Source organism: Cebus imitator, unplaced genomic scaffold (assembly GCF_001604975.1).
Source record: "Cebus imitator isolate Cc_AM_T3 unplaced genomic scaffold, Cebus_imitator-1.0 Scaffold159, whole genome shotgun sequence".
In the NCBI taxonomy this organism is placed as follows: domain Eukaryota; kingdom Metazoa; phylum Chordata; class Mammalia; order Primates; family Cebidae; genus Cebus; species Cebus imitator.
In genome coordinates this window covers 2,634,694-2,647,710 of record NW_016107474.1, presented here as the reverse complement: position 1 = coordinate 2,647,710, position 13,017 = coordinate 2,634,694, and the positions used below count along the sequence as shown (strand labels likewise).

Here is a 13,017-nt window from a genome sequence, read left to right as displayed (position 1 = left end):
TTTTGTATTTTTAGTAGAGACGGGTTTCACCGTGTTGACCAGGATGGTCTCGATCCCTTGACCTCGTGAACCACCCGCCTCGGCCTCCCAAAGTGCTGGGATTATAGGCGTGAGCCACCGTGCCCGGCCTGGTGGTAGTTGTTAATTGTGAGAAAGTGCCAGACTGCTTTCCAAATTGGTGGTTGTGTGGTTACTTTTTAAAATTTATAAAACTATTGGAGATTTCATCTCACTGTAGAAATCTGGTGTAGACCTGATGGTTGCAATTCTCAGTCTGGGATTTTGCGAACCAGTTTTTGATTTTAAAACACTGCTAAGATAAGCTCATTGGAAAACAGTTCAAAATATTACCAACCATTTCACGTTTCTGACTGGTGCATAGATACTTGAATAAAGTTACTGTATATAAATAGTGCACTTAGGCTGAGGCGGCAGTTCAAGATGAGCCTGGCCAACATGATGAAACCCCATCTCTACTAAAAATACAAAAATTAGCTGGGCGTGGTGGCGGGTGCCTGTCGTCCCAGTTACTCGGGAGGCTGAGGCAGGAGAATCATTTGAACCCGGGAGGCTGAGGTTGCAGTGCCCACTGTACTCCAGCCTGGGCGATAGAGTGAAACTCAGTCTCAAATACATACATACATGCGTACATACATGCATGCATACATACATACATACAGCATTTAAAGTCATCTCCATTGGTTTAAGCACCACGGGGTTCCTGGCCAAGTTTGTTATTTAAAAGCTCAGTTGGGAGGCCGAGGCGGGTGGATCACGAGGTCAGGAGTTTGAGACCAGCCTAGCTAACATGGTGAAACCCTGTTTCTACTAAAAATATGAAAAGCTAGCCAGGCGTGGTGGTGCGTACCTATAACCCCAGCTACTTGGGAGGCTGAGGCAGGAGAATTCCTTGAATTGGGAGGCGGAGGTTGCAGCGAGCCGAGATCATGCTCTTGCACTCCAGCTTGGGCAACGAGCGAAACTCCCTCAAAAAAAAAATAAATAAAAATAAAGGCTCAGAACGGCCTGAGAGCTGGAGCTGGGTTGGGGACCAGTGCTGTGTCAGTGTTTGTCTAGGGCCTGGGCAGAAGACTGAGGGAGAACCAACCCCTGAGGGATCTGGCAGTGGGTGAGATGGGCACAGGGACCTCCACAGAGCTGGCGCAGGTGGAGGCATGGCACACTTGGGGCAGGAGACAGCACCAAGACACCTGCATCTCCAGCTACCGGGAGGCAACCCAGAATATGTTTGCAGAAACTAGGGATACTTCCCTTACCCACCTCTTCGTCCTGCCTCAGACCCCTGGCCCCTGCCCTCTTCAGCCCCAGGGGTCTCCTGGTGTACTAGTCAGGGCTCTTGGTTTCAGACAGCAGCTGAGGGTTGACTCAAGCAGAAAAAGCAGTGCAGTGGAAGCTTACCAGCGACAGATGGAGTGGAGCAGCCAGGCAGCCGCACGGGAGCCAGAGCTGAAGCCCACCACAAGGCGCTCTGCTTGCCCTTTCTTCTGGGGCCCCCTTTACCCGACCTCTGTTTGGAAGGTGGACCTCCTGACCCGATCTTCTAATTTTATTTTACATTCTCTCCTCATGGCTTTCTGTCTGCCCTCTAGTTGTCCTCTCTGGGACATTTCTACTCTTTTGTCCAATTCTGTTTAAGAAAATTTAGAATCTATACATGGTTGTGTTTTCATCGTTTAGTAACCAGGAGGTTATTAAATTCTTCCTCTTTTTGTTTCATAGATACCATCTCTTCTTATTTCTAAGAATATGAATTAGTTGTGCCTTGTTGACATTTTCTTCTCTGTGCATCATGTGTGTTCTGGAGTCTCACTCCTCATTTCTGCTCTGTGCTCTTTCATGAGACGTATTTGGACTTTGTTTTTGTATAACAGCTGCAACAAGCACTTGAAACCTCTCTGTCCAGGGCGGGGGTGGGAGGGATTCTCTGTGGCCCTCCTCTTAGGGAGGTCTGACGGTGAATCTAACCTTTTTGTTGAGTTCTTCCCACCGCATTGAGGAGTCTTCAGATCTTTCCCTTGGGTCATATGAGTGCTAGAGAAGATTCCTTGACCCTCCTATCTGCCAGGGTTTGGGGAGCCACATGGGAGATGTGCGCTGGAAGCCTCTACTCATTGTGTAGCTCTCACTGGGTTCCCGTGTCTTCCTTTAGCTCCTCGCCCCTCCCACAGCAGGGCCTGCCCTTCCTGTCCAGCCCCTCCTGCCTCACGGGCTCTGTCTCTCTGTCTGTTCTGTGGCCAGTATCAGTTTATTGGTGGTAGAAGTGCAGGTTGGGCAGATTTGGTCTGCCCTAGGGGATTTTTCAGCTTATAGATCTGTGTTTAACACTGGGGCTAAAAGAGCAGGAGGATAAATGGAAATATTTAAAACAAATTACTTAATTTCCAGGATTGTGAATTTACCTAGTAATCAAAACTTAGAAGAGCAATAATTTCATCCTTAAGGATAGTTCTGAGTGACAGAACTTGATGTGTCAAATGTTACATTGCTTACATACACTCCAAAAATTAATCATACTTTAAGAAATATACATGTCTGTCATAAATCACTTTTCTAATCAGATTTTATTGTCTTTCAGATCCAATCACGTAGGGCAGTATGCACCTTAAGATCCTGAAGAAAAGGCACAAAGCATTCAAGTGATGTTTCCAAAGGATTTGTGAGGTAACAGTGTGATCCTTTAGGGTCTCATCACTGTTCGGTTTCTCACAGCTCACACTAACTCGTATGTTACTAAAAAGGTAACTCGTGCGTGTGGCAGAGAGGTGCGGTGCAAAGGCTGACAGGCACGCCTGCCTTTTCAGTCGCTGCGTGCCTGTCCTAGAAGGAGGGTGTGTCTGTGGAGGGGACTTCATGGATTGAATTGATGAGTGAGTGGCCAGTGTTACAAGACAAGGGGAATACTCAGCTTTACACTTGAAGCAGAAAGTGGTTTTTTGTTTTTTTTTTTCCTTTTTTTTGAGATGGAGTGTCCCTCTGTCACCTAGGCTGGAGTGCAGTGGTGTGATCTCAGCTCACTGCAACCTCTGCCTTCTGGGTTCAAGTGATTCTCTTACCTCAGCCTCCCTACTAGCTGGGATTACAGGCACCAGCCATCATGCTCGGCTAATTTTTGTATTTTTAGTAGAGACGGAGTTTCACCATGTTGGCTGGGCTGGTCTCGAACCCTGATCTCAGATGGTCCTCTCACCTTGGCCTCCCAAAGTGCTTGGATTACAAGCGTGAGCTACCACGCCTGACCTGAAATGGAAAGTTTTTGCTTGTGTGGTTGTCCCTTTAAATATGGAGATGTGCAGTGTTGCTTTTGGTGTTCTGGAAAACAGGGCTCTATTTAATGTGCCGATAAAGAGCTTAGGTTCAGGAGTGTTGACAAAATCCCATTAAATCGGCCATTAAAGTAGAAGAGTGACTCTGGGACATCTGTCTGACAGTGCACAGTGTTTTCATGGCTCCCTCAGAAACTGTCTTGAGTCTGAAGTCAGTAGTGGTTTTGGAATTCAGTGCAGAATAAGGCTGTACCCTTACTCCTAAGGTATGTGTGCATTTTGATAGTGCATCTCAAATGGCCATGCTGTTTGCTTTTAGATTAGGTTTCATGTAAAGGAATGGTTTCATTTCTTTCCCTTCCCTTCCTGTTGCATTACTCAAGTGTAAATACAGTGACTCAGAGACGCAAGTGTACTTTGTTAGTGAGAACTGTATTTGTCCAGCCTAACCCTACTATATTCATTTGTTGGTTTCTTGAAAATAAAGCAATTTTTGGATCTCAAGTTATTTTCATGTTGACTTACAATGGATCCTACAGATATGGCACTAAAGCCCTCCAGTGTTACAAATCACCCTAATCTGCCTTTGTAGGAACGTCCTGCCATGGCCAGTGTTGGGCGTCTCTGGGCACTCTCCTTACACAGCTGTGCCCGCCATCCACACCCCAAGGTCAGGCATGGCACCCCAGCAGCAGCCTGCTCTCCAGGGAAGTCTGACCAGAACCTAAACCAGGAAGGCAGAGCTGAGCTGGCTCAGCTGTCACATGTGTGCCTTTAGAAGACTTTCAAGGGGCCCTGCTTTCTGGAGAGAGCTGAGACTGCCCAAACATTGCACTGTGACAAAAGTATAGCTTGTTTTATTGCCTGGCAAGCACGCTTCCTTTTCTCATGGAATGTGTCCTGTTAGAGAAGTCACCATAAAGTGGTTCTCATCAGAGGAATTTGTCAGCTTAAGGCCTTCATGTACTTGGGGCCACAGATAAGATGCACCAAGAAGCTTACATGGAAATCAGCAGGAGATTATTGGACTCTGAGAGAGGGACTGCTTGCTCTTTGTTGCATCTGCCTTTTAACAAACATGCCCTTGCTGTGTGCCAGACAGCATGGAGGGCACAAGGGGACCAGAGCGAGAGGAGACCCACACCCGCCTGGAGGGACTGACATCAGGTAGGGAGGTGACTTGCAGGAGCTCTCAGGTAGCAAGTGTAAGTACTCAGCGGGAAGAGCTGGTGATCATGCCCAAGGCTTCAGGGGAGGCAGAGAAACTTCCAGGTACTTTCTCAGGCTCCTGACAGTCAGGCATTACTAGTGGTGCAGGCAGAAGCAGTTCCAGCCTTCAGCTCCAGATAGTCATGTCTGATGTTTAGAGACCCTGACCCCTTTACAAAGTGCTCCTCTGAAGAAACAGAACACTCTTTTCAGAGTGGCTTGCCTAGAAGAGAGAAAAGTTAGGCCCTACAGGGTGAATGGGGTTTGTGGAGGAAATGGGCGCTGTAAAGGTGTTTGCAGGGATGTTGAGCAGACAGAGCTGGAAGATGCAGGTTCAGTCAATGCTGAAGGAATGGCTGGCTAAGGGGGCTGTCCAGGCTCTTTTCATCTTTAGTTTCTTCTAATTCACTTAAACACTTACTTTTAAGAATATTTTTTAATGGAAACAATTTTGTTGACACTGGATCTTACTCTGTTGCCCAGGCTGGAATGCAGTGGTGGGATCATGGCTCACTGTAGCTTCAACCTCCCAGGCTCAAGCGATCCTCCCACCTCAGCCTCCCAAACAGCTGGGACTGCACATGCATGTCACCACGCCTGACTAATGAAAAAGATTTTTGAGATTGGGTCTTCCCATGTTGCCCAGGCCAGTCTCAAACTCCTGGGCTGAAGAGATCCTCCCAACTTGGCCTCCCACAGTGCCTAGATTACAGGGGTTAGCCACTGCATTCAGCCTTGAGCATTTTTAATTTATTTTTATTTTTTGAGACAGGGTCTTTCTGTTACCCAGGCTGGAGTGCAGTGGTGTGATCATGGGTCACTGCAGCCTCAACCTCCCAGGCTTAAGCAGTCTTTCTACCTCAGCCTCTCTAGTAGGTAGGACTACAGGCGCAAGCCGCCATGCCTGGCTAATTTTTATTTTTTGTGGGGATTAGGTTTACTCTGTTTCCCAGGCTGATCTCAAACTCCTGGGCTGAAATGATCCTTCTGCCTCAGCCCCCCAAAGTGCTGGGATTACAGATGTGAGCCACTGCACCCAGCCTTAAACATTTTTTAAAGCTGTTTTAATCTGATGGAAAAATAGGGTTATTTTACTGACTTTCAAGAACAGTTTCATTTTGCTTTTGTACCAGTCAGCATTTTTGTATCTAGAGGAAATTTTGTAAAGTATTTGGCGAATGAACTCTCACCAGCATGTTCATTCAGCAAATGTTTTCATAATTGCTGTGTTCCAGTTGTATTTAAGAAAAGGTCACACCCAGATTTGAAAAACGGTGCTGTTACTTGGTTGTAGTGACCTGAACTCTGAGAACATTCCTGTTACTCTTTCTTATTCACATTTCAGAAGCCACGGTTTCTGCGCTCTGCCTGCTTAAAAGGTGAGCGCTCCTGCTCTGAGAAGGTGCTGGGGTCAGTTTGTTACAATGTTTATCAGTGTTTTCTCCCCATGGGAAAGCTAAGGCGAAATTGACTGTCTCTTCCTTTCCCTGGTTCTTTATCTGTGATATTACAAGGCTCAGAGCAAACACCGATGAGAAAAGGGCATACAATCAAAGAAGCAGTCAAAACAGTTACCAGGAAAATTGTACTTTTTTTCTTTTCTTTTTTTTTTTTTTGAGATGGAATCTCTCACTCTGTTGCCCAGGCTGGGGTGCAGTGGCGCGGTCTTGGCTCACTGCAACCTCTGTCCCCTGGGTTCAAGTGTTTCTCTTGCCTCAGCCTCCTGAGTAGCTGGGATTACAGGTTCCTGCCGCTGTGCCCAGCTAATTTTTGTATTTTTAGTAGAGATGGGGTTTCACCATCTTGGCCAGGCTGGTCTTGAGCTCCTGACCTCGTGATCCACCCACCTTGGCTTCCCCAAGTGCTGGGATTACAGGCGTGAGCCACCATGCCTGGCCTACTTTTTTCTTTAGTTTCTTTAGATCCTGTATGTTCTTAGAAATCAGATGCTATTGGAAATAGGGAAGAAGTGTCAAAAGGATGGCTTGCAAAAGAAAAGATTAATAAATGAAGGAAAGGCAGGGCACGGTGGTTCATGCCTGTAATCACATCACTTTAGGAAGCCGAGGCAGGAGGATTGAGTCCAGGAATTCCAGAGCAGCCCAGGTAACATAGTGAGACCTCGTCTGTGAGCTATGATTGTGCCACTGCACTCCAGCCTGGGCAACAGAGGGAGACCCTGTTCCCCGCAAAAAGGAAAAAAGGAAACTTTAAAAGATGAAAAAAGAGGCCGGGGGTGGGTGGTTCATGCCTGTCATCCCAGCACTTTGGGAGGCTGAGGTGGGTGGATCACCTTAGGTAAGGAGTTTGAGACCAGCCTGGCCAACATCATGAAACCCCATCTCTACTAAAATTGGAAAAAAATTAGCCAATCACGGTGGCGGGCACCTGTAATCCCACCTACTCGGGAGGCTGAGGCAGGAGAATCACTTGAACCCGGGCGGTGGAGGTTGCATTGAGCCAGGATCATACCACTGCACTCTGGCCTGGGCAACAGAGTGAGACTTGGTCTTTAAAACAAAACAAAACAAAACAAAACAAAAAAACAGAGGAAGCGCTTGCTAGAAGCAGGGTAGAGTACCGAGGAACAGAGATACAAAAATGGGAGTCTGCTACAAAAATATCAGAAGAAAGAATAAACTGAGAATGAAATGGAGAAAAAACAGGTAAGACTGATGAGGTCACTGTGTGTGAGACAGTGTAAAAATGAATAGAGGACCATCATGCTGTTTGCCATAGTCTGTGCTGAGTATCTGCTTGGGAGCATTGGGGTGAGCTGCTGAGCAGAGTAGGGACAGGTAGGGCTCTGGGGGAGCAAGTGCAGCAGTGATACGGCACAGCTTCTCTCCACCCTGCCGGGAACCCGGCGCTGTGACTTCACATCTAGCTGTGCTTTGCATCATCTTTGTATGTGGCCATGGCTGGCCGTAGGTGACAGTTTTGTGTATATAGGTGTGATCTGTACTGAGGTACTTACTATGTTGTAGTAAAGCAATCGGTAAGGTCAGAGATTTAAATGTTTAGATCTCAGTTACATTTTTATGTTCTTTCTCACTTTGTGATTTAGACTAACCTTATGAAATGGCCAAGGACAAACTGTAACACATCATATTTAAGGTGGCTTGTGAGCTTCGTGAGCCTCACCAGCTCTGTGTGGTCCCCTTCCCCAGGGTGCGTCAGGGAAATCATGCAGCCATCAGGACACAGGCTCCGGGACGTCGAGCATCACCCTCTCCTGGCCGAAAATGACAACTATGACTCGTCATCGTCCTCCTCCTCCGAGGCTGATGTGGCCGACAGGGTCTGGTTCATCCGTGATGGCTGCGGCATGATCTGTGCTGTCATGACATGGCTTCTGGTCGCCTATGCAGACTTCGTGGTGACTTTCGTTATGCTGCTGCCTTCCAAAGACTTCTGGTACTCTGTGGTCAACGGGGTCATCTTTAACTGCTTGGCTGTGCTCGCCCTGTCGTCCCACCTGAGAACCATGCTCACCGACCCCGTGAGTGCTGGCTGCGTCACTGGGGACCTTCTCGTGTCTGGACTAGTGTCGCACACAGACCATGTGGTGAATGGCCTTGGGTTTTTATTAATTCCTGGACACAAGCCTGTAGCCTTTTCCATGTCTTAACTGGAGAAGAAACATTGCTTAAATAGTAGTGATACCATGGTATGCTGATGGAAAGTATTAGTCCATTGGGCTGATTATTCAAAGGAAGAGATTGTGCTAGATAATTTCTTTTTTTGTTTGTTTGTTTGTTTATTTTTTTGAGATAGAGTATTGCTTTGTTGCCCAGGCTGGAATGCAGTGGTGTGATCTTGGCTTACTGCAACCTCTGCCTCACAGGGTCAAGCTATTCTCTTTCCTAGCCTCCTGAGTAGCTTGGATTACAGACATGTGCCACCATCCCAGCTAATTTTTTTTTGCTTTGGAGATGGAATCTCTCTGTGTCCTCCAGGCTGAAGTGTAGTGTGCAACCTTGGCTCACTGCAACCTCTGCCTCCCAAGTTCAAGTGATTCTCCTACCTCAGCCTCCCGAGTAGCTGGAATTGCAGGCACCCACCACCACGCCTGGCTAATTTTTTTGTATTTTTAGTAGAGACAGGCTTTTGCCATGTTGGCCAGGCTGATCTCGAATTCCCGACCTCAGGTGATCCGCCTGCCTTGGCCTCCCAAAATGCTGGGATTACAGGCGTGAGCCACTCCTCCGAGCCTTTTTTGTATATTTTAGTAGAGATGGGGTTTTGCCATGTTGGCCAGGTTGGTCTCAAACTCCTGACCTCAGGTGATCCACCTATCTCAGCCTCCCAAAGTTCTGGGATTACAGGCATGAGCCACCGTGCCCGGCCTGTGTTAGGTAATTTCTAAAATCTCTTCTTGTTTAAATAGTTGTTTTTTCCCAAGGATAGACTGAAAGCTGGGAAGCCTGGGTGCTAGATGTCACCACTTTGCCAGTGTCCTCAGGTGTGGCTGACCCTTTGGAGGAAGCAGTGCACCCTGGAGTTGAGGCGCAGTGCACAGGGAGCAGATTGACAAGAGGATGGAACACAATAGGTGGATTGAGCTCATTTTTGGAGCAGAGTCCCTTTAGGCTGAGAATAAACATAGGCCAGACCTAGCACAGTGAAATATGCCTAGTTCCTGCTGTGCTGCAGGCCACCAGATTCTGCTTCCACCTTGGCTTTCAGGCTGTTCCTGAGTTTTGAGACATCCTTCAGTCAGGGAAGGGCATTAGGGCTGATGGTACAGATTCTCGTAGCTCAGCTGTCCGTCACCTGCAGTCAGCGAGTTCCAGGCTCCCTGTGGAGCTCGGAGGAGATGCCCAGCAGCTGCAGCCGTGCAAGGCCAGGTATTAGTGGTCAGTGTATTTTCATTTTAAAAAGCTCTTAACACTGCTTTAAAATAGTGGTTTCAAACCACAGTATAGGGATTCCCAATATGTCAATTTAAAATCTACTGGGCTCTTGTCTGTTTCTAAGCTATCTCTAAAGAAGGTACCCAGAAGTTAATAAGATTAGGACTCTCCTTTTCAAGTGATTTTCCTGGCTCAGCCTCCTGAGTAGCTGGGATTACAGGCATGTACCACCACATCCAGCTAATTTTGTATCTTCAGTAGAGACAAGGTTTCGCCGTGTTGGCCAGGCTGGTCTTGAACTCCTGACCTCAGGTGATCCACCCGCCTCGGCCTCCCAATGTGTTGGGATTATAGGCATGAGCCACTGCTGCCAGCCAGGAGTCTTTTTCAAGAATAAACTGATACCGATCAGCTCTCAGAATGTAGTCTACATGTGGCTTTATCTGTCTTTGCTTTATCTGAATTAATGATTCAGCGTTTGGATGTACATTGTTTACTGTCTCCTCTTTCACTAGTAGAGGTCTTGGGCAGCTGTCCTGGGAATGGGACAGTATTATAGGCCCAACCCACTGGGCAGCTGGGGAATGGTACCTGGGGACAAACTCGGAAGCAAAGTCTGCTAGTGTCTTTGTAGCCTTACCTGATGGTGGAGTCTTTGACCATAACTGGGTCTGTTCTCTGATGGGTTTGTGCCTTTGGAGGAATAAAGGCTGTCTGGTCATTTCTTTTTATGCAGCGAGTCTCCCTCTGGGAGCAGACCCTGCTCCTGATCCCTGTGTGTCTCTGCCCTCTCCTTCCTTGGGTGCAGCCAAGCCCCCCTGTAGTCAGACACTTTGACTAAGGAGAGTGCCAGCCTCAGGGCCAGGGCTGGCTCAGCGACTTCTACTGGATTATTGCCTTAAAGGAAAAATCCATGAGTGTTGACCATCTGCCCGCAGAGCGAAAACTGGGCTGGACCCATCCCTTTGGGCAGTTGTGGTGACAGAACCGCGTCTGTGCAAAGCTTCCTGCTTGTGAGTGTGGGGTAGGACATGGGGAGGGGCGACATGGGGAGGGGCAGCCCAGCTCGGACTCCTAAGCAGTTTGCTCCTCTCTGCCGACAAGTGCATTTGCCCCTTCCTCCTCTCCAGCTACTCAGCAGCCCAGCTCCTGATCCCATCCTGCCCCTGCTCCTGGGGAAAAGACCCCAGAAGCCCAGAGAGCTGGAGGTGGCCAGGAAGTAGGGGTAGAGGTATGTGCAGGCCATGCTGCTGCCCTGGTGGGCAGATTTCTTTTGCTTGTTGTATCACTGCAGAGAATGTTGAGTGGAATGTTGTGAGGGAGACGTTGGAGATCTTGGATGTCAGGGATGTTTTGAATGAGATTTAATTCACATAACACAAAGTCCATCCTTGTAAGTGCGAAGTTCTGTGGTGCTTACGCATCCACAGTGTCCACCCACGACCCAATCAGTTTTAGGATATTTTTATCACCTCAGAAAGGAACCCCACCCTGCTTAGCCATCACTTCCCAGTCCCCAACCCCCCCAGCCTCTGCCTCTGGCCACCACTCATCTGCTTCCCTTGTCAGGGGTTTACCTGACAAGGGAATTTCATATGTCATTGAATCTGTGGCCTTTTGTGGCTGGCTTTCACTATTCATTGTGTCTTCAGGGTCCACCTGTGTTGTTGTGGCATGATCAGCGCTTCATTTTGTTTTAGGTCTGAATAATAATCCATGCTCTGGGTTGACCCATCTTGCTTAGAGCCATCATTAGCTGCTGGGCATTTGGGTGAGTTCCGCTTTTCGGCTGTTACGAATCATGCTGCTCTGAGCGTCTGTGTACAAGCGTCTGTGTGGACGGATGTTTCATTTCTTTGGGTATATACCTAGGAGTAGAGTTGCTGGAACATATGGTGACTCTATGTTTAACATCTGTGGAACTGCCAAGTAGTCTCTAAAGTGCCCCCACTGGGGGAAAAAAAGAAAAACTTGATGTGGGGAAGGGAATGATGAAAAACCCAAAACGCCAGCTTGTCCACACCGTTTTACATTCCCATCGCAGTGTGTACACACCTTCGGCATGTTACTGTCCTTCTTTTGTGACGTGCCATCTCACTGTGGCATTGCTGTGTCTCCCTAATGACCAGCAGTGTTGAACGTCATCTCATGTGCTTGTTGGCCATTTGTGTGTCTTTGAGGAATGTCTGCTTGAGTTCTTTGCCTATTTGGATGTCACTGTTTCACCCATGTCACCTATTAAGACTCTGGTGGCAAGTAACAGAAACCACTGGGAGTCATGGTCAGTGAAACTGAGGAAGGGGGAGGATGTGGAGCCCAGGGCAAGGACGCCTCTGGCTGCTGGCAGGCTGCGGAGTGGATGGTGGACAGAGGGGGGAGGCTGGCAGCTGCCCTCAGGCTTTGTCTATCCCTGTAGGTTCTGGCTTTCCTGCTGCCCAGTGAAGAAGGGCAGTTCCCAGAGCAGGTGGGGCGGCTGTCACTGATGTCCAGATCTACCGTTCTGAAGGGGAGAGTGGGTGTGGCCCGGCAGGGTCAGGCATTGAGTCTGTCCTCACAGTGGGGAGTTGATTTCTTGTCTCCGTAGATCATGTCCTTACCCTGCCAGGGTCCAGTCCAGGCTGAACTAGAACCATCACATCACCTCTGAACTGGACAGTTGAGAGGTTGGGGCAGATACCCCAGTGGGATTTCATGTCATTTTCCTAAACTAGCAGGACTGAGCATTCCTCACTGGGATTGGCTTGGGTTTGTATTGACACTTGAGAAAAGTCATTGGTGCTTTGAGTGAGGAGTGGAGGGGAAGATGGGGTCCATGGCATTTGATGGTCAGAGGCCTACTCTATTGATAGAGCAGCAAACCCTGCTGTGGAAGGATGAGACTTTGATCCCAGGCTTAACTTTGGAGATTGTTAGAAGGCTGGGAGGGAGGAAGGCCCCCCACAGTCCTGGGCCCTGTACTCCTTCACCTGGATGGAGCCTGTGTCTTAAGAGCAAGCCCGGCTGATGCCCATGAGCCTTTTCAGCAGCCGTGCGGGTGCCTTCTGGAGGTGCTCTTCGTGGGGCTGTGGCTGCTGTCCAGGAGCTGTGCCAAAAGCATGCTTCCCTTCCACCCTCACAGCAGAGCTGGGACGTAGGCGGAATATCTGCTTGAGAACACAAGGCCTCGCTGCCAGTAAGAGGCCAGGCTGGGATTTGAACCAAACTGTCTGTTTCCAAAGCCCCAGCCTTTCAAATTTCACTTCTTATGGGAAATTTCAAATGTGCATGGTGGAAAGAAAAGACCACTCAGTGTTGAGCTTGTCACCACCTCACGCGCTGTTAGTGGTGGCCTTGCCCACACCGTTCTCCTCCCCAGATAACCCGCCTCAAGCTCACTTATTCTTTTATTTCATTTGTAAATATGTGTATCTTTTAAAGGGGTCTTTTTAGGCTGTGCGCAGTGGCTCACACCTGTAATCCCAGCACTTTGGGAGGCTGAGGCGGGCGGATGATGAGGCCAAGAGATTGAGACAATCCTGGCCAACATGGTGAAACCCCGTCTCTACTAAAAGTACAAAAAATTAGCTGGGCATGATGGTGGTGCGTGCCTATAGTCCCAGCTACTCGGGAGGCTGCGGCAGGAGAATTGATTGAAACCGGAAAACGGAAGTTGCAGTGAGCCAGGATCG

At 48.4% G+C, this 13,017-nt stretch overlaps 1 protein-coding gene across 6 annotated transcripts in view; it reads left to right on the top strand.

The window, feature by feature from the left end:
- The window catches only part of ZDHHC7 (zinc finger DHHC-type palmitoyltransferase 7), a 53,360-nt gene that overhangs the window by 27,891 nt on the left and 12,452 nt on the right, over window positions 1-13,017 (top strand). For 5 of the 6 annotated variants that reach the window (XR_005202648.1, XM_017543641.2, XM_017543640.2 and 2 more), the window contains exons 2-3: window positions 2,597-2,682; window positions 7,664-8,061. Coding sequence is in view for 5 of the 6 variants with exons in the window: in XM_017543641.2 (XP_017399130.1) it covers window positions 7,681-8,061 (381 nt within the window). In the remaining variant the exon portion in view is untranslated. The remainder of the gene's footprint in view (window positions 1-2,596; window positions 2,683-7,663; window positions 8,062-13,017) is intronic. The other variant, XM_017543642.2, reaches the window with a different exon arrangement.